We start from the raw sequence: 21,032 nt of genomic DNA, 5'->3' as shown, positions 1-21,032 counted from the left end.
TCATAGTTCTCTGAGGCAGACATGACACTGACTGGCCTTGCGTCTCTGATGGTCAGCTGCCTTGATGGTGCCAGGCGTCTGGGTGATAAACTGCTCTGTCTGACTAACAGTAGTCAGCCAGAAACTGAAGAGGTTGGCAAAGTAGTGACAGGAACCACGCCCTCCCTGGCACTCTATGAAGGGTTGAGTTCGGAAATCCTTAAGGCAGCTACCAGATGAAGCCAGAGACTGGCCACCACCTTTGTCACCTGCCCCTGTGTGCTGAAGAAACAAGGTGCAGTATGTACAGTAAACATTAGGTTATTGGATGTCAATTTTCTTTCATACACACACACAAAGCTTTATATCACACTCACCAAGATGAAAGAAAACCCCGTCCACAGACTCCGCCAGCCATGTGGGCATGCAGGGACTGTGTGATCCTGGCTGTGAAAAGCCACTGCAGGTGAAACTGTCTCACACACTGTGCAGCGGCTGATGTGGGAGCTAATCTCCTGGCCAAATAGTGGCATCATTGGTATAGGAGCGGTGGTGGAGAGCCAATAGGATTTGTCGTTGCGGCTAGAATAGTGACAGGCAGCGTTGTTGCAGTAGGAAAAAGGCATGGTGGAGAAAACAGGGAGGCAGGAACCAGCCTGGCCTAAATGGAGAGGAGGTAAAACAAGAGAGAGAGAGAGTAAAAAAAGAAGTAATTGAAGTGAAATTCTCACGATGGCACAAGATCACACAAGAATTGTGTACACGTCACATGAAAATCTGTAATGTAATGTGTATATGCTCTGGATAGATAGGCCAATCAGCATCCTGTGAGAAGCTACTGACAGTGAAGAGAGGAGGGGGAGCGTGAGGTGAAGACGACACGAGAGGCGGCCGCTTGTTCAAAACAAAAATGGCCGCTCTTATTAGATTAGATGCTGCAACAGCATCAATTTTATCAGAACTGGAGAGTATTTCTTCATTAAAAGACACTGAAGGTTGTTCTCAATGGAAAAAAAGTGTTTTCTCTCTTCTCCTGATTGACTTCAGAGAGTTTGATTGACAGATGTTCATCCAATCATCTGCCAGGTACATTTTAAGTCCCTTCCCTTTCTCGATCATTTTCCAAAGATGGCTTCTCAGATGGTTCTGTGTAACAAACCATCTGATTAGTCAGATTAATAGTCACTGATCCATAAGCTCATTTCCAACAAAAGTATCAATTTATGCAGACCCTTACCCAGATCTTGAGTGTGAGCCCTCTCTTGTCCCTCCAAGTAGACCAGACTGTAGCCCACCCAAAGCTGACTGGTGCCTTCGGGGCACTGTGGTACCTGAACTGACTGACTGTGGACGACCAAAAGGAAGCCTGACTTCAACACCCCCCTATGGCCTGGTGTACCTGGATCACCAGGTGGCCCTGAGATACCTGAAAGATGGAGGGGTTGAACGACATGGAAGGAGGATAAGAGATGACATTAGCTATTTATTGGGGGCAGTTAGTCACTTTTTCTTAAAGAGATAGTTCAGTTTTTTTGAAGAGGGGTTGTATGAGGTACTTTTCCATAGTCAGTGTATTACCTACAGTTGATGACTGTGAGCATGCCGCCAGTTTGGAGAAGCAGACAGGAGTACTGACTTAGAAGCTGCTTTGGACGCGGGCAGCAGCAAAACGTACTTTAGGGCGCACTCACACTTGCCATTCCTGAAGGACGGCTTAAGTCTAGTTTGTTTGACCAGTGTGAGTACAACTGTTCTGTAACTAGGCACAGTGCGCTTCCCAGCTGCGGCCTAGTTGAGAGAGGTGGGATTTAATAAATCACTGTTTCACATGTACGAGCACGAGCATGTTCAAGTGTACGAGCATGAGCACGAGCATTGACGGCAGTCCTGAGACTACTTATATAAGACTGTTCCCCACGATGGACATTTTAAAAGATGCTGTTGAAGGTTTAACAGTGCTATGGTGCGGAGGTGGTGTGTTTACTGCATATTTGGTAAGATGAAAATATTCAAAAACAGTCGGACAACAAAAAACTCAGAGGGGTGATGACGTCTATAACCAATCGTTCCTTTCAAGTAATGTGAGTGCAAGCGGGCCTGGGCCAGGGGGGAAAAGGGAGGGGGGACAATCACGCTAAATGACAACCAGATCATCTGGGTCAAGTGTGAGTGTGCCCTTAGTTAAAAAAGTCCCACCTAAAAAATCAATATCAGTTTATGTGTACTCTATATTTACAATATTTTAACTGCCTTGCCATCAGACAGCCCTTTCCCTTGGCTCTACATTTTCTCAACATAGTATTTCTATACATAAGTGTAACTGTGCTGTACACTGGATTATGCCTGTTTGAGTCAGACTTTCAGTGGTTTATGGAATAAAACTTCACTGTGGAGACGGGGGATTCCTTTACAAGCCAAAGCACAGAAGCACTTCGGAAACTGATGTGGCAAAGTGGTAAAGTATGAGAAAACATTCAAAATATTGCATACATTTAAACTGAATTTGATTTTTTTAGGTGGTTAAATATGTTTAGCTGCTGCCCCAATCCACAGCGGTATATTGCTTAGTCATCTACTGTAGTACCTCATACAACCCCACTTCAAAATAGCCAAACTATCCCTTTTAAGGAGGCTGGCAGTTATCAGTTCTGTAAAATTTCTTGTACATAACTGATGACTTTCATTTGCCATCCTGCCAAAATCCCTATCCCTAAAACATGAAGATTGAGCTAGTTACATGACTGTGTCTGATTTTTTTTTTTACCTTGAGGTCCAGTAAATCCTTGCTGACCACTATCTCCTGGGTCTCCAACAGGACCATTACGACCCGCAGGACCTGTTTTGCCAGGGAGGCCCATATGTCCTATGGAACCCTTTTGTCCTGGAAGACGCAAATACAAACGAACAACTGAGGATGAACACACAGCACATATTTATTTAGACACAGACTAGACTGTGTAAACGTATGCATACACAGAAAACATATTAGACTATCTTGCCTTTATGTCCTGGAGTTCCAGGAGGACCCGCATCCCCAGGGAATCCCTTTGATCCTGGAGGGCCACGTGGTCCTAGGGATCCAGGGGAAACCAAGCCTGGAATTCCACTGATGGAATCACCAGGAGCACCTTTGGCACCTGGAAAAAAAAATTGATTAACAGATGTACTGTTGTAATATATACCACAACATTCAGTAGTGATGAATACTACAGAACTAATGAAATTGACACAAAAATGGACAGAATCTTAAGACATTCTCACTTCACATATCTCACTTAAATACTACCCTTGACAAAATTAGATTTTTTTTTAAATCTCTTGTTGAAACACATGTGTGTACAGATCTGTGTGTGTGTGTGTGTGTGTGTGTGTGTGTGTGTGTGTGTGTGTGTGTGTGTGTGTGTGTGTGTGTGTGTGTGTGTGTGTGTGTGTGAGTGTGTGTGTGTGTGTGTGTGTGTGTGTGTGTGTGTGTGTGTGTGTGTGTGTGTGTGTGTGTGTGTGTGTGTGAGTGTGTGTGTGTGTGTGTGTGTGTAGACATAAAACAATGATGATATAGCTTAGCTTCAGTGCCACTCACCTATGTCTCCAGCTGGGCCAGGTACTCCCTTGGGGCCCCAAGGCCCAGGGACACCGATCTTACCTTTAGCTCCTGGAGGACCTTGGAGACCAGAAGGACCTTGCTCACCTGTCAAAGTGCAGTGACATTTAGACTGCATGTTAGTGGATAGAAACACTGTAAATACTGAGGGCAGCAGTCTTACACTATAATGTACCTTTTGGTCCTGTCAAGCCGGGGTAGCTCTGAGACCCAGGAGGCCCTGGGAGGCCACCATCTCCCTTACGACCTGGTAACCCAGGGAGGCCCATTGGACCTGGGTCTCCTTTGGAGGAAATACTGACGCCTGGAAGACCTGGCTCCCCAGGAGGACCTAAAAAACAGACAAAAAATCCCAGATAGATAGATAAAAGGGCACACATAACCACAATTGCCACACAAAGATGGAGATTAACATAGACAAACCGATGAACTTAAAGGCGCACACACACCTAGGGGTCCTGGAGGTCCTTCATATCCCACATCTCCATAGGGTCCTGGTGAGGGCTTGCAGGCTTTGCCAGGGTTACCAGGTTCACCAGGGAAGCCTGGAAGACCTGAGGGAAGAAATACAGAAATGTATATACCTTATCTCAGAGCATATACAGTACTCGTAACCACGCTTGACAAAAGGAGAGTGAAAAACAGAAAATAGGGGGAAATTAAATCATAACAAAAACATTTTCAGTGTATTACATTTATTGGACTTAATATTCTCTTCAACAGTTCAGTTGTCCTCCATCATTTTAGACAGATGCAGTAGATGCACTATTGGTAAATATAGATATGATACCTGTGCTGCCAGGTGGACCCCTCTGGCCCTTGGGGCCAGAAAAAAATCCTCCTGGAGACCCTTGCTGGCCCCTCAGACCTTTGACTCCAGGAAAACCATCTGGTCCTGGAGGGCCAGGGATACCAATGCCTTGGAGTAATACATTAGTATATTTTATTGTCAATAATAAAATATTATAACATATAACCTATTATACATTTCAATATTTATGTTTAAGGCAATTTGTAATACTTGTAAATTTACTATATAAACAAAGAGATGCAAATAAATGCTTGCTAAACTATTTTATTACCACTTGCTCCTTTTATCCCTTTTGGACCTCTAAGCCCATCCAATCCATCCAGACCAGGTGGTCCAGGGGGCCCTAACATAAACAACATAAGAATAATTTTGTTAGGTTATAGCAGCCACATCTTAGAACCCCTTTGACATAGAATTTAAGCCACGTGATAGCCAATACAAATGACATAGTTGGCACTTACAATGGCTTCACCTTGCATAACAATGATGGAAGAAACAATTGACATTATGTTAGTACCTTGAAGCCCATATTGGCCAGGTGGCCCTGGTAGTCCCAGACCTCCATGATTGCCTGGAGGACCTGGAGAACCTGGAGAACCTGATGGGCCCTGAGGCCCAAGGAAGCCTTTAGAGACACACACATAAAAGAGCTCAAACAAACATGTACACATGAAGCAAAACATCTGATTTACTTAAGGTTATAAACACAGGTGTAAAATTTAGGAATGTAGGAATGTCATATTTTAATGGCTGGAAGAGCAAATGAAAATCTCTTTATATCTAAATGTAAAAAAGTATCTCAATTACTGCCACATTGTTCTTACAACTGTAAGTTACAGTTGTCTTTTTTCTTTCTTTTGATATACATCTGAGGATGGAGTGCAAGTTCTTAATCTTCTCCTGAATCTGACTCTAACATTCCTACATTCAAAAGTGAAAGTGAAGTTCCTTCATCTATCTGATTATTGGCTACATTGCATTAGTTCTCTAGTTCAAATATTCACTGTAAATCACCCGGTCCTCCTTGTCTTCCTCGTTCCCCAACAATGCCTGGTTGTCCAGGTTGTCCTGGCCTCCCAGGGTGTCCTGGGTCCCCTGGATCTCCTGGACTCCCTCTGGGTGCTTAAGGGAATAATTTTGCGGATATAAATTTCAAGTTCATCCACTTGCAGTATTGTACATCGCCTTGAAAACTGACAAACCTCATTCAAGACAAGTTTACCTAAACAATGAATTTGAGTCCCTTCTCATGATTTGAATTATTTTCAGTAGGACTTCTGTTCGGTGTCGTATTTTCTTAACTTACCACGGGGTCCATCCTCCCCTGGCAAACCTTTGGGTCCAGGTGGACCAGGTTGTGCATAAACCTGGCCTGGCTCACCTGGAACAGATTTGGACAGATTTTATCAGGTTCACTCTGAATTACACAGGTATGAAATCCAGAGCGATAGTATTATTTTACAATTAACTCAATTTGCATTTAACAATATAACATGTTGTTTTTGATAAACCAGATACAATTGAAAAATATTTATACTGCTGTGGATTCAGATCCTGTTGTATAAACTTTGTCTCCAAACTTTATCTCTATCTTTTAACTCACCTTTGACTCCTGGAAATCCCGGTAACCCTGGGATACCCAGAGGCCCCTTAGGCCCCTCATCTCCCTTTAACAGAAATCAACACATTAAAGATGTTTAACATCACTTCTGAGATTGAGCCAAAAGTTAAAAGTAACCTGGCACATGCTGCAGATACAATAGGTCACTTAAGTGGCAGCCATTTTTTTTTTATTGTTTTTGGGTATCTACAGGGCAAATATAAACAAACAGAACACAGACTGCTGTCTCTAAAGATTTGAAGACAGTAAACTAGGCTCAGTATGTACCAGATCTCCATCCCTTCCAGTATATCCCCTTGGACCAGGAAAGCCTTTGAGTCCAGGGTACCCATGAGGTCCTGGTATTCCTGCCCTGCCCGGAGCACCAGCGCTGCCTTTAAACCCAGGGGAACCAGGTAATCCATCAGGACCTAAATCACCTGGCACTCCCCTCTGGCCTTTTGAGCCTGTAAGTGACAAAAGAAAATAAAAATGATTTAGTCCCATACTGTTTATCACAGCATATAACATTTATTTAAGAATTCAATAAATTATCTGGTTTAAAAAACAGATCCATTGCCTGCAGGTCCTTGTTGTCCTGCTTGCCCCTTCCTTCCCAAAAGACCTGTTGGGCCTTTTGCTACATTTACAATGCTTGACGGTCCTGACAATCCTGGTGGACCACGTAAACCTGGATAGATCACAGAGGTGAGATGAAATGCTCAATAAGCTAAATAAAACATCCTCATCCATCCTTATCTAGTTTTTATTTACAATCATTAAAAAAAATGTAAAAAACATAGGCCATGGCGTCTGGTAAGACTGAGTATAGCTATCAAACACATGGTATGTAAACAGAGACTTACCTTTATTACCAGGATGTCCTGGGGGTCCAGTGTCACCTGAGCGACCATTAAAGCCTCTCTCTCCCTGTTTACCTCTGGGTCCTACAGGTCCAGGATTGCCTGGTAAACCTCTGGCACCAACCCTGCCTGGGAACCCCCTTTCACCTAGATTAATTGAAAGGAAAGCCTAATTTTAATCAGGACTAGTTTACACATATAAAGCATTGTTGATAAAGTGCAGACTTGGTTTCAGTGTAGACTTATTGGGGAATGAACCCTACGAATGTGGTGAATAGATGATGGCATCACTTTCAGAGTCTGGATGTAGTGTGAACAGAAGTACAGGTACAGCTGATTGACTTATTTAAAGCTTCCTGACTGGACACTAGCTCTGAGTGTGTAAATGAAAGAGGCGATGCAGTTTTAGCATGACTGACTGGATGGTGTCAACAAGGTCAGAAGCCTGAAACCTGTCCAATGTTATACAACTTTACATGAAGCTACTGGTAGAGATACAACTTTACACACGTTAAATGCTCAGGTAAAACATAATGCTTCTCACAGGAGTTTCTTATTGGAACAGGCCAATTGTTCACCTTTTTGTCCGGCCCAGCCATTGGATCCAGGATCTCCTGAGGGGCCAATGGAGCCTCTTGGTCCAGCTGTGCCAGGCAAACCAGGAGGGCCAGGGAGACCTTGTGGACCCCTCTGTCCATGACCAGGTGGACCTATATCTCCCTTAAAACCCTTCTGACCATGGTAGCCTATTCAGCATTATACAATGCAATGAGATAAATAAGTTATTGGACGGTTAGTCAGAACTTAATATTCATGAAGGTACTCTGGAAATAATCTTAACATTTTAAGGGACATTCAGATGGACATCCAGAGTTACATGACTTTGCTGTTGCTGTGTGCTCACCTGGCACTCCCCTCTGTCCAGGGTTTCCTGAAGGTCCTGGAGGTCCAGTCAGGTCACACACAGTGCAGAGCGGGCCTGGAGGACCAGTAACTCCAGGGTCACCATTGTCTCCTGGCTCTCCTTTCCAACCAGGTTTTCCAGGTTGGCCTTGTACACCTGTAGTTATGAGGTACCAATGGTTAACCAACTCCAATGTACAACAAAGTACACTGTAAATTGAGTTTTGAGTTGTTAGGTGTTTTGTTTGTGTTCATCTAATTATAAATGAAACTTACCTGGAGACCCTGGGTGTCCAGGAATGCCACGGAGTCCCTTTGTCCCTCGTGCTCCAGGGTGGCCAGGTGGGCCAGTAGCACCTGGCCTGGCAGAGAGGACATCTCCCGGGGCACCTTTTCTGCCTGGGTGCCCTATTAACCCAGGAGGGCCTGGAGGGCCATCTAGACTAATTCCACTGGGACCAGAGTCACCTGGATCACCATTTAAACCTGGAAGTCCTTTAACAAATAATAAAGATCTACAGTACTTGTTTTAACAACCCTCCTAACTGTATAAATAACTGACAAATGTCCTTGATTTAAATGCTTGATGGTGGACATGATTCAATCTGGGGCCTTCAATGAAGAAAGATCTTTAAAAATGTAATTTGACAACATGTTATAGAGTTGCTACCTTGCAGTCCAATTCCTCCAATGTCACTATCATCTCCTTTCATGCCCTTTGGGCCTAGGTGTCCTGGAGTTCCTGGAGGACCATCTCTTCCTGGCTTACCAGGAATCCCTACAAGGGGCAAAAGAAAACTTGAAGTTGATTTGCAATATATGCTGCCAATCAAGGGTCTTAAACCATGTTTCTTTCATCCTATGTGGCTTGATTTTTCTGTTTAAATATACATATTGTGTAACACTTGTAAGTCTTACCTGGTGAACCCTGCTCACCCTTAGGACCAGGTGATCCAATTTCATCTTCATGACAGCATGGCTCAATTTCACCTGGTGACACAAATACAGTGCTTTTTGAGCCCATGACACCTGGCTTATTTTGGGAAGGGGGTTATTAACATCAACTGAGAATCCCTGAATTTAACCCAGTCTCTGACCTGAAGGGCCTGGTGGTCCAGGAATTCCTGGGGGGCCAGGCCATCCCTGACCACCTTTAGGTCCAGGTAGCCCTTTAGCACCTGGAGAACCAGGACCGGGGCGGCCTAAAAGCCCTGGAAACCCTTTGGACCCAGCAACACCAGGGTAGCCTTTGGGACCAGGTAATCCTGCATATCCAGCACCCTGCAAAAACAATATCTGATCCCATAACTACAGAACCAAATCAGAGTGCAGAAAAGCAGAACATGTTTTATTCCATAAATTACATTTACAATACTTAAAATATACACACTCACCGGTGTTCCGGGGTCCCCTGCTGGGCCAGGGGAGCCATCCTGTCCTGACCTACCTTGTGCTCCAGGAGGACCAGGATGTCCAGGAACTCCTTGGTTACCCTTGGCAACTTTCAAAAACAACAGGAAATTGTAGAGGCTATCAATGTTAATAACCTTTGGTATAGGCATGTATAAAACAGAAAACTTTGTTTTCTTATTTGACAAAAAGTTACCAATAGACAAATCCAATTTACTTTTATTTCAAGCTACTTTTGTACTGTTCCGACAGTGCAGAATACTTTGTATAGTGTTTACCTTACTGTACTGCTCCGTGAACATAAACAATTGAATAAATCTTGACTTAGAATTCTCCAATCCTCTGCGGAGCATTGAAAATACATATTTGCTTGTATACTAATACTGTGTATAGTACATTTGATGTGCTCACCTTCACCAATTAACTCAAAAGAGTGACCTTTTTGACCCTTTAGTCCTTTTATACCAGGAATTCCTTGAAAACCCTGCAAGAAAACACAGAGTCAAATACCAAACTATATTTTTGTGGCTATTACAAAGAACAGCTTTGATACAACCCCGTTTCCAATAGTTTGGACGCTGTGTAAAATGTAAAAAGAAACAGAATGTGATGGTTTGCAATACATTGAAATCTGAAAGACTGTTCTGGCAAATAGTGAAACAATTTAAGAATAATGTTTCTTAATGTAAAATTGCTACGAATTTGGGGATTTCATCATCTACAGTACATAATATCATTATATCAAGATCCAGAGATTCTGAAGAAATCGCTGTACATGGTGATCTTCTGACTGCATCCACAAATGCAGGTTAAACCCTCAACATGTAAAGAGAGGAAAACAGATATCCAGAAACACCGCAGCCTTCTTTGGGCCTGAACTCATTTAAGATGGATTGAGGTTCAGTGGAAAACTGTCTTATGACGAAAAGCGAAATTTTTGGTAATCATGGACACTGCGTCCTCCGTGCTAAAGAGTAGATGGTGGAGGCACAATTAATTCTGAACGATATATGCAGATTTTGGAGCAACACATGCCACCACATATTTTTCATGGAAGGCCTTGCTTATTTCAGCAAGACAATGCCTAGCCACATTCTGCGTGTATTCCAATAGAATGGCTCCGTAGTAAAAGAGTCCCGGTGCTTAACTGGCCTGCCTGCAATCCTTACTTGTCCGGTGGCCCATTTTGAAATGTAAAATACAACAAAGGAAACTCCAAACTGTTGAGCTGCTGAAATCCTACACCAAGCAAGAACGGAAAGGCGTTACTTTTTTGAAACATCAAATTCTAAATGAGGATATAACTTTCATTTTAACTGTTGCAGCATTTGAAAGGTTGTCTTTTGTCTTTCTATTTTCAATTACAAATGGGCTTTCAATATTTTGCTAATCATTGCATTATGTTTCTTTTAAAATTTACACAGCTTCCCAACTCTTTTGGAAACAGGGTTATACATGTTTTCGAAAAATGCATTTAATTATTAGTTAGTTAGTTTGAGTCCGGCTATCCTTACATGTGGTCCTCTTGGACCCTCAACTCCTTTCAACCCTGGGTCTCCTTTAAGTCCTTGAATTCCAGGGAACCCTGGAGGTCCTGGATAACCAGGTAGACCAGGGGGCCCTTCGCCTCCCCCACCAAACCTACAGTGGCATTCCCCTGGACAACCTGTAAACAAAAATGTACGATGACTATGATGCGGCATGTTCATATAGTGTACAACATTGTACTCTATAAACATATTTGAAATACTAAATCACAAATCTGTTGTGGTAAATCCCCACAGAGAAGAACACAATCTCTGCTTATGGAATCAACTAATGCATATAAACAGTCACGGGTCACCTTTAATTCCTGTGAGCCCTTTGTTTCCAGTAGATCCTTTAAGTCCTATGTCACCAGGGTCCCCGGGGTAACCAGGCTCACAGTAGTAATCTGTGGATAAAGCAGCCACAAATATTGACCAACGTGAGTTAAAAACTTCAACAAGTAGTTTTAAACATGAATTAGTAAAACACTTTCATTACGTAATTGAGAACTCACCTCCACATCCTGATCAAGTATGGCATTCACACACACACAGACACACACACACACACACACACACACACACACACACACACACACACACACACACAAGCCAGAAGTTAAGTTAGTATTCAAATGAACATACACAAAAACATCATTATCTTACAATTATTCCAATAAGGAAGTTACGTTTGTGAAATTAACATGTTTTCTTTTTTAATCTTTATTTTTTCAGGGGGAGAACACTGAGAGCAATGCTCTATTTTTCAGGTGCGCTTTGGAGGTTATGGGCCTTGGTCATCATTGGTGATAATGAGGGAGCAAGTGCTGCTGCTTCACTTCACCCACCCAGATTTATCCTGCAGCTACCCTAACCTTTAGCCCACCACTGCCCAAACTACTAACACATACTGGGGAAAATAGGAAGTCTTTTGTGTTTAACTTTTACACAAACGTTTACACAAAGGAAGTATGAATATACCTGGAGGACCTGGGGGGCCGGTGACACCTTTAGGTCCAAGGAATCCTTTAGTTCCTTTTAGTCCCATAAACAGATTTTCAAAGCTGTTATACCTTCCCGGCTCTCCCTTGTAGCCCTTATGACCAGGGGACCCTTGTGGACCAGGCAGACCTGGCTCTTCTAGGAAGGTATGAGAGACGATATGAAATGAATGATTCCAATAAGGTAGGGTCAGGACTGACTGAATCCTGATCAGAGTAAGTGATATACTCAGTGATACATTGTATATAATCAGGAGTAACCTCAAAGTTAGCCAAGAGACAAACTCTGACCTGATATTGTTAAACCTGGTGGGCCGGGAGGTCCATGCATGCCCATGTACCCATGGTCACCTGGGGGTCCAGGCACTCCAGGATACCCACGATCACCTTTAACACCTGGACCACACAGACATAGATCCATGAAAAAGTCAGTAATGCTTAATTATTCTCACACATTAATCATGGGTATTTACTAACTTAGCAGCAGGGTTCACAGATTTTAGCCAGTTTCATGTCATGTGATATTCTACAAAAATCTATTGTGTATTTAGCTTTATTATGGTGAAATTATGACAGCTGGAACATACAGATAAATAGTGGTCTTACTGTATACCTTTCATACATCTTGATTCTTGTGTTTAAATATGTTCTAACTGACATGATTTAAGTTGACCACAACTTGAAACTAAAACATTTCACTGCCACCTTTTAACCATCCAGTGGGTGAGTGTTTGATAGTCACACAAACATAGTTTCATTATCATATTTTAAATAAAATGTACAGTAGGATAGTGCAACCAGTGACAACAAATAGCTCAGAAGTGTGGCTACTGCTGTAGTCTCACCTCTGGCATCACTTCCATTATAAAGGTGCGGGGGGCCGGGCAGACCCGGATCTCCTGGATAACCCTGTTGGATAAAGTCATAAATAGAAAATGCTAGTGATATACATAATATTTCTAATGGTGGTTTCACACCGCTGCACAGCAACTGCCATGACAGCTGCCTGCTTTCAAGAACTGTGCCAAAAAAGCAGAGTGTTTTTAAAAGTGGCTGTTGCCACCAGATGTTTAGGACCAGAAGTTCAGCACTGTGAACTCAAAATCTGTTCACATTCAAGTGGGCGACAACTGTTTAATAATCCTGCCGTCGTGGTCAAAACCACTTCTTCTTCTCCTCTGCTGCCTCGCGTTGTTGCATGGCGGTGTAAAAGATGAGAAGAGTGATCAAAGATCACTGGTCTTGTCTAGTTAAAGTGACAATTCCACTGAGCAACCACCAGGGGGCAGCAGATAAGATAGTTTGTCTTGAATTTGTCCCTATATTTTAAGTACACCTCTCATTGTAAGAGGAACAATGATATCACAAGGAATCCAACAAGCATCTGTCCTGCTATATATACAGTATATATACAGTATAGATCAATGTCATCAATATCAAATGTGATGATATGAGTCCTTTAAGTTTCCCTCCTATTAGCACTATACACAAAATTGGCATCTGACACAAGCTCTCCAGTTTCGTTTAAATTGTGCTGAAAATTCCTTAGATGATTATGTAAACCTCACCTTTGGTCCATTTCTTCCATTGAGACCTGGAAATCCTTTCTCTCCACGTGAACCCTGAAAATATATCAGTGTATTTAACCTAAGAAATTGCCTATGTAGCAACATAAGGGCAGCCATAGGCTTTACAATACAGCTGTACCTCAGGTCCTGGCAGTCCATCTCTACCAGAGAATCCTGGAAGACCCTAGAGATGGAAACAATGGGGTGAATATTGTATTTTGTTGTCTGAAAGCATGTTACAGTCAAATCTAAGTCACCTACCCTAGCTCCGGGAAAACCAGGGATTCCTTGCTCTCCTTTCATGGCTTGAATGTAGTAGTCTCCTCTACCACCCTGATAAGGAAGTAAATGCTAATAAAATTCTCTTTCTCTTAGACATACCTGCTTTGCTCACATATAGGATGAAACTCACTCTAATGCCCTTTGGTCCACATGGTCCAGGAATACCTTGGTCTCCCTGTGAAGCAGGAAAGAAAATAAAGAAAAAAATAATAACAAACAATTGTCTTTATACAGGTCTATGCAGGATTTAAGAATCAACAGTCTTGTACAAACAACAGCTTTGCCTTCACCTTGTCACCTTTGGCTGGAAAAAAGCCTGGAGGAAATTCTATGATTTCTTCTGGTCCTTGTGGGCCAGGTGGGCCTTGCTCACCCTGGAATATGGGGTTAAAAGTGTGAAGATGTTTGCTGGGGTTGTAAGCACACATCCAGAGGCATGAATCAAAGGCCAAAATGGTTTCTTACATCGTCACCTTTAGCTCCTGCCAGTGATCCTCCGGGGTCGCCCTACACAACAACCAAAAGTTTAGTAAGGTTTTTGTGTTTGTGTGTGTGTGTGTGTGTGTGTGTGTGTGTGTGTGTATGTGTGTGTGTGTATGTGTGCGTGTTTGCGTGCGCATGTGCGTGTGTGCGTGCATGTGTGTGTGTGTGTGTGTATGTATGTTTGAGAGAGTATGCAAGGATTTTCTTTCAACATTATGTAACAGGTGACTCACTGGTAGTCCTCTCACACCTTTAGGTCCTTCGATGCCCTAAATGGAATCACACACACAATCACTTTGACACTTTGAAAATTAGTGGTCTAATATATTGCTGCATACTGTGTAATAGTGATAGATTGGTCCTTTTTACAACCTTTAATAAAGTGAAGACTTTTACCTCAAATCCAAGAGAGCCAGGAGGGCCAGTGTGGCCTTTAGGTCCAATGTCTCCTTGTCTTCCCTGAGTTAAAAAAAACAAAACCCACAATGTCAAAGACAGTAAACATGAAGTTAAGTCGACTTAACTATGCTACAAGCACAGTGTAAGATTTGAAGCATTCAATCCCTACTTCATCTGTAAGCTGAATATTACTGAGGAATACTGTTTTACTGTCAAAATAATTACTGAAAACTTACAGGTTGACCACGTTGTCCATCTCTACCACGGTCCCCCTGTAAGATAACATGAAACAAAGATGAGAATGATGACAGTTTAAAATGAGAATGATTACAGACACTGTAAATTGCAAATAGTCATGAAACTGATGAAAAATAAATGGATTTTGATGGTGGTGAAACTTAGTCCATTATCATCTGAGCCTCTCCAAACAGAGGAAATTTACCGGAAGGCCAGGGAAGGTAGCATCATACAGAGGTTCTCCTTTAATTCCTTTAGGTCCTTGCAATCCCTGACAAGAAGGCACAGTAAATGTTTACATTTGAACATAATAGCTAGCTGAATTACAAGAGTGATACAAATATCTATAAATCATTATTAGAAAACACTGATTAAATGGAAAGTTTATACTGAACAATGTAGCAAAACCTTGAATTATGCTCAATGAAAGTTGTCGAGCATTCAGTACCAATGTTTATTAAATAGATTATTCCTGCAATATCTGCATATTTATCCTACTGTATTGAGCAACTACAGCATTGATTGAATAAAGGCCATAACAGAAAAATGAGGGCAGGGGTTCTACTCACCGGTGGCCCATGGAAACCATCCAAGCCAGGAATACCAATGACTCCTGGCCGACCTCTTGTCCCATTACAGCCATCCACTCCTGGCAAACCAGGCTCACCACCTGCTCCGGGGTGGCCCTGAACAATAAAGTGAAGTTATGGTGGTGACATATGATTGCAGAGTATAAGAAGCCACAATTATGAACTCTTTGACTTTAGTTGAGAATGAAGTTATACCTTACAGCATCCATAGTTTCAGGCCAACATTTCATATTTCATAATGACATTGTAGTTGTGGCAACTTGAGTTTTACTAACACTTAAGTAGTGAAGAGGCAGCTACATTACGCTTAGAGGAACGTGATGTCACGATATGTCCACTAAGGGGCATACCAGACACAAGTTTCAAATCACTGCACCATTTGCTCTGTAGTCGCCAATATTTTATCTCAAATATATGAGCTGGTGGCTACACAGTTGGAAATACTGTATAACAGTTCAGTTCACAGTTCAGAATGTGTCTGTTGATATCACTAAGGATATATTCTGAATTGCTTATGGGAGAAAAATAAGCAAATTGTATGTCAACTCTGTGTTGAGCTGTACATGGTTTGGGAAGTTGGTGCAATACCCTCAGAGGGTTACTCACCTCTACATACTTATTATTATCAGTGTGAGTGCTATATGTGTATTTTTCTGATTTCTAGATGAAATTTTTGGTGGTTTACTCACTGGTGAGCCATCATTACCAAGAAAACCAGGAACACCAGTCTTGCCCTGAAATGAAGAAAAATATGGGCACCATTCGTTAATTACAGGTTTTTATGTTTAATAATGTAGACTTTTTGCACTCATTAGCTGTACTTGCATGCAGTATCTCAAACACAACACACACACACACACACACACACACACACACACACGCCATGCAAATGAACATGCACACTAACACGGTCTCCTTTCGGCCCCTCTGGGCCATGTGATCCCTCTGCTCCCTTCCTGCCTTTCTCTCCAGGTAACCCTTCACGTCCCCATGGTCCCATTGGTCCTCGTGGACCTTGATGACCTGGCTTCCCTGGAGCTCCCTATAAACAGAAATGTCATGTGTATAAAACTTTAACTTTTAACTTTAACTATTGTTGTGAGTGACATTCTTAGGATTAAGATTGCTTTCCTTCATGACTTTCTATTGAAAAAATCAACTTAAACTAAAATGACCAACTTTTCTTATCAACAACTATTGGGAGAGTAATGAGAACAGAAGAAAAAAGTTCATACCCTTGCACCTTTAGCAGGAAGACACTGACATACAGAGCAGTTTCTGCCTTGACATGGGCCCTCAATCGCCCCCTGAAACAACAGACGTATACAAACCATAGGCCTTAAATGCATGAAGATCATTACTGCATTTAAGAGAGGTTGAGACTGAGGTTGCATATGTATCTAAGCAGAGCAGAAAACTGTATAGTGTTAGAGGACATCAGTGGGCACATCAGATAAGGTTGTGGTTTGGGCATATCTGACATTCCTGAATATTTTACAGCTTTGAGAATTAGCCTTGAGAATGAACTCATTTCCCTGTGGAGACTGGCCAGTCCTGATTAGACAGCATTAAACAAGTCAATGTTCTCATAGACTTTGGTAAATAATGAGCGCTCTGACCTTGATGAGAAAGAAAGCTAGCAGCTCTTCACCACTCTCATAATGGACATCTTGCTGAAAAACTATTCAGTGAGTCCACACCTCCAGATGCCAACTATTCCCACTATGGATGTGTGTGTATGTGTGTGTGTGTGCGTGTGCAAGGAGTTTTACAGTGCCTATGTCACAAACATTTAGTAATGTTTTCTCAAAGCTTACTAAATATTTGGATGAGTTTATGCTGTTCGCACATCTGCTGTCCCACTTTCTCTTTTGCTCCAGACAGTCATGGCTCTTGCATCAGTGCCAAAAACATAGGCTGCAGCAGTTGGCTATGTATTGGACAGGGATTCAGTGCATTAGACAAATTGGGAACATATAAGTTTAAAAAAAAAACTGACCATTGCTTCACTATAGCAGTTAAACCGCAATAAACTCGAGTCCATCTTTATCAGAATCGGAAACTTAAGGTCACAACTAGTTTTCATTGTCGCAATAAATGAGGCTATATATTGAATGTCTGTGGATTTCACCTTGTAATCAATATCATATTAAAATATGTGACAGAACAGATATATAGGTACAGGGCTTTTTTTTGAGAATTTGGAGTTTGAAAGCCAAGCAAATTATTTAATATTTACAAACATGAAACTATTTTCACAACATGCCCTGAAGCAATGCTATTACTGTAGTTTACAGGCCCATACCCAGAATAAAATATTATGAGAGAGGCACAAATCAGGACTAGTGGAATGGCTACCACTATGCTAACATTAAGGGTTTACACTAGAATAGGTAAACACACAATAATTCCTTCACTTTTTGGTTGGGTAACTGTTATCAGTTGTTGTCAAGCAAGATTAGACACCACACAAGTTTTGGCTTTGGCGTGGTTTTATTCTCAAAGCATTTTCTGCAGAAAAGGACAGTGCGCTATCGCACACAAACACAGACTGCTAGAGAGACATTCCCAGAGCTAAGGGCAGTTTGCATTTTATACAAAACATGAGTACATAATCAGCGTTTAGATGGGTGACGTACAAGGTAAAGCATTGTCATTAGTCACATTCATATCATAGGTAAGTATCTCACAAGATTCATAGAGCTGAACATTGTATGCTCAGATAAAGAACTTTGCATCACGAGGTGATACAGAATGAGATTTGTCCCAAAACATGTAAATTGTCATTTCCGTCACAGTAACTTAAGGCAAAAAACTCCAATAAAACTTAAAAACGTTGCCCCATGCACGAGCAGGTTGGGTGACACCATACAGCTAGCTTGTTGCTAGTCAGTTTCATTTCTATTGGTTTATATTAATTTTCTCTAGCTTTTACAGTGAGTTAGCTTATTTGTACTACAGTGATGCTGGAGGAGGCCTTTGCAAAGCAAGATTAATGTTAGTTTATTAGCAAAATGTATAAAATCATGTCAAACTGTTCCCAGTGGCATAGAAATAAATTAAGTAAGGAGTTGTTTGGTTGCATAAACTTAGCTACAGTGGGAGTTTTAGGTGGTGTATGGAGGGACAACAACTAAGATAACATTACTTAGGGCAACACAAACATACATGTACATGTATACACAATTTTGACATAAGCAAGCTCAATTTTACTGCTTGCTTTCATGTGTGGTATTGTTAGCAGTTAACCACTTCGGGTAAACCAATATTAGAGCACTTGACATTACAGTAGCATCAAGATTAAATTACCATTTTTAAAACTATTTTAACGTTACCTATTCACCGACCTAAAAGGGACTGTGTTCAACATTGGTAGCATTAATATAGCAGCAAACGAATATTTGCTATGTAAAGAAATAGTTGAGTAATTGCGTCCTGAGAAGAGAATATAGTCATACTCCTTCTATGCATTAGTCCAAGTCTGACTTTCTCTGCTGTTTTTACAGAGAGTCCGGCCGCACGTGCATGTTAGTGCATGTGGCTGTGAAAAAATGTACTGTATTTCACATTTTGGGGTGAGAGCCAAGTGGAGGCAATCTCAGCCCATCTTGTTCTGTATGACCAATGATGTTGTTTTCTGTTGCCAGGTGGGGCTTTGTTTTGCTTCTACATATAAAAAGATTTCTGATCATTATTTCCCTTCATTTGCCTGATTTAAATAATTTTCAACCTTGGCTTAATACTGAGCGAGGCATTTTGCATATGAAGAGTACATCTCTCTGGTGGACAAACTATGTAATAGTGACACTGTTTCCCTTAAACATTCATAATGTTTGGCATTTCCTGTACTGGGATTTCTTATTACTGGTAAGCTGACATATTGTACCACAGATAAGCCAACTCAGCCAGTATATCGGTCTATCTCATTAACTTTATGGATTTCAGTGCACTGAAGTCCAGATAATGTTTGTCAGGGCTATTTCATAACTTAGGAAGTGCATGTGTTTTACCCAGTGTACTTTAAAAGCATGTTTCATCTATTAAGATGCAAGTACACTATACTAATTTAAACATACTCTTGAAATCTGTTGAGTGATTGTACAGTGATTGTATGCTGTGTCTTACAATGTATCGGGTGTCTGAGTTTGGGAGGAATGCACATTTATAATGGTTATTTTCATCAATATAGTCATATAGCAGTGTGTTCATGTCGATTTTATTTGTAGTATATTTTTGCAATTAAACGTATTTATTAAAGGTTTCCATAGTAGTGATACTGTGTTTTAACCTACATGTGCATGTAATGAAATCTTTTAAAGGAAAATCTTACTGCATTGAGCTGCTGCACAAAGACCAGGATAAGGATCCACCTGTGAACGTAACAGTGGTAACAGATTAGGCTAACTTTTTAATTTAGCCTAAGCTGCTGAATGCCTTTACACAATCATAAATGACTGTCGCATAACCATTATTTGTGAGCAGTGAAAGCGAAAATGCTCACTTGTTACCTCACATGTTAACTCTGGTCTGTTGCCAACATATTATGAATATGACTGTGGGTCAGTCAGATATTGGAATGCAAGTAGGCGGATGTGTTGAATATTTGCGTAAACAGACTAGAAGTATGTTTATCTTCAGGTAAATAGGTTGACAAAGTAGGGCATGTGAATTTCATCAAAGGTAATGGTATTTACCTCCACGGGTTTACTGTATCAGTGCTAAATGATATACAGTATATGTTCTACAGATTAAAGTATTTTTAAGAATTAGATTTTCACAAATATTACATTAGTTTTCATATTGACAATGTGTCTTTCGATACCAGATCTTATATTTTTCTGATTGAATGGTTACCAAATCATTATTTGTTCAACACAAAGTGCAATTTTGAATGACAAAACGATATGTTGATATACATTTTATGATGTTTGGATATGCATTACAGATCAGTTACAAACAACTATTAGGTATATGCATGTCATATTGGACTGATAGCTAATACTGATTAATATTGTTGCAGTGAGACTCACCTGAGAGTGCACAGAGTTGCAACAGTAATTGAGGATCCCATCTCTCATCTCATCAGTCTGCTTAACAGGTGAGTTTTGGCCTCAGTGCTGCCCCCCTGTGGTAGATAAAGGGAAGCATAAAACACCAAATACACCTGTGAGCCAGGGGCCACTTCTTTTGAGGTAAAATGTAGTACCTACATTTATGAGTTAAAAAAATCCTACAGCTAGAGAAAATGTTAGTGCTGCCTTACCAGCCAGGTAATATCCTTTAAGCATAAACGTTTACACCATATGTAGTCTATAGCTAGCAGTCCATCGTGCACATAAAACAACATACACAACTCACCCAAATTCAGAAGCTCCAATTAATCTTCATGAACACTTCAGTGCATCCTAAGCAGGATAATCCCAGACAAGATTCAGACTAATCTCCTGCCTCCGTATCAGTGAAAACCAAACAGAGTAACTGCCACTGTTTGTAAGTATTGGGGATGAGACGAATGATGCTTGGGGTTGACCGCATCAGAAAGCTCAGTCCGCCTCCCTCTTCAGGTTCAAGTCAAACAACTTATCTGGGCTGTCCTGCCTATCAAGGCACTTTAACCCAGACAGAGAACTTTAATTTAATTGAAGCCATGACCTAATATCACCCATAGTACACCAGTGGATGGGTGTAATGTGAACGGTAGCTGCCGAGGAGGGAACTCAAGAAGACATTCATCAATTCTGGGGTGTCTGTGGTTACTCCTGAGCTTTTCATGTAACTGGAG

General features: G+C 41.3%; 1 protein-coding gene across 1 annotated transcript; it reads right to left on the bottom strand.

Moving 5' to 3' along the window:
• LOC310957883 (uncharacterized protein) lies at nucleotides 1–20,321 on the bottom strand (the record flags this gene model as incomplete). The annotated part of the gene is made up of 42 exons (XM_083928621.1): nucleotides 1–261; nucleotides 357–640; nucleotides 1,217–1,405; nucleotides 2,744–2,860; nucleotides 2,979–3,116; nucleotides 3,557–3,664; nucleotides 3,753–3,908; nucleotides 4,027–4,131; nucleotides 4,368–4,496; nucleotides 4,660–4,731; nucleotides 4,906–5,013; nucleotides 5,403–5,510; nucleotides 5,695–5,769; nucleotides 5,992–6,055; nucleotides 6,277–6,455; nucleotides 6,855–6,998; nucleotides 7,430–7,597; nucleotides 7,756–7,911; nucleotides 8,031–8,249; nucleotides 8,425–8,532; nucleotides 8,673–8,744; nucleotides 8,852–9,035; nucleotides 9,149–9,255; nucleotides 9,576–9,648; nucleotides 10,679–10,830; nucleotides 11,008–11,097; nucleotides 11,672–11,830; nucleotides 11,983–12,087; nucleotides 12,537–12,600; nucleotides 13,260–13,313; nucleotides 13,672–13,716; nucleotides 13,832–13,915; nucleotides 14,007–14,048; nucleotides 14,258–14,293; nucleotides 14,421–14,483; nucleotides 14,866–14,931; nucleotides 15,230–15,346; nucleotides 15,940–15,984; nucleotides 16,158–16,292; nucleotides 16,486–16,557; nucleotides 19,581–19,620; nucleotides 20,281–20,321. 42 exons carry the CDS (start codon nucleotides 20,319–20,321, stop codon nucleotides 1–3), a joined length of 4,734 nt encoding a protein of 1,577 aa, XP_083784747.1.
• Between the last annotated feature and the right edge of the window lie 711 nt (nucleotides 20,322–21,032).

Source organism: Echiichthys vipera, assembly GCF_963691815.1.
Source record: "Echiichthys vipera genome assembly, chromosome: 15".
NCBI classification, from domain to species: domain Eukaryota; kingdom Metazoa; phylum Chordata; class Actinopteri; order Perciformes; family Trachinidae; genus Echiichthys; species Echiichthys vipera.
Note: the sequence above shows the minus strand (reverse complement) of the source record. Positions and strands in the feature narration are given on the sequence as shown.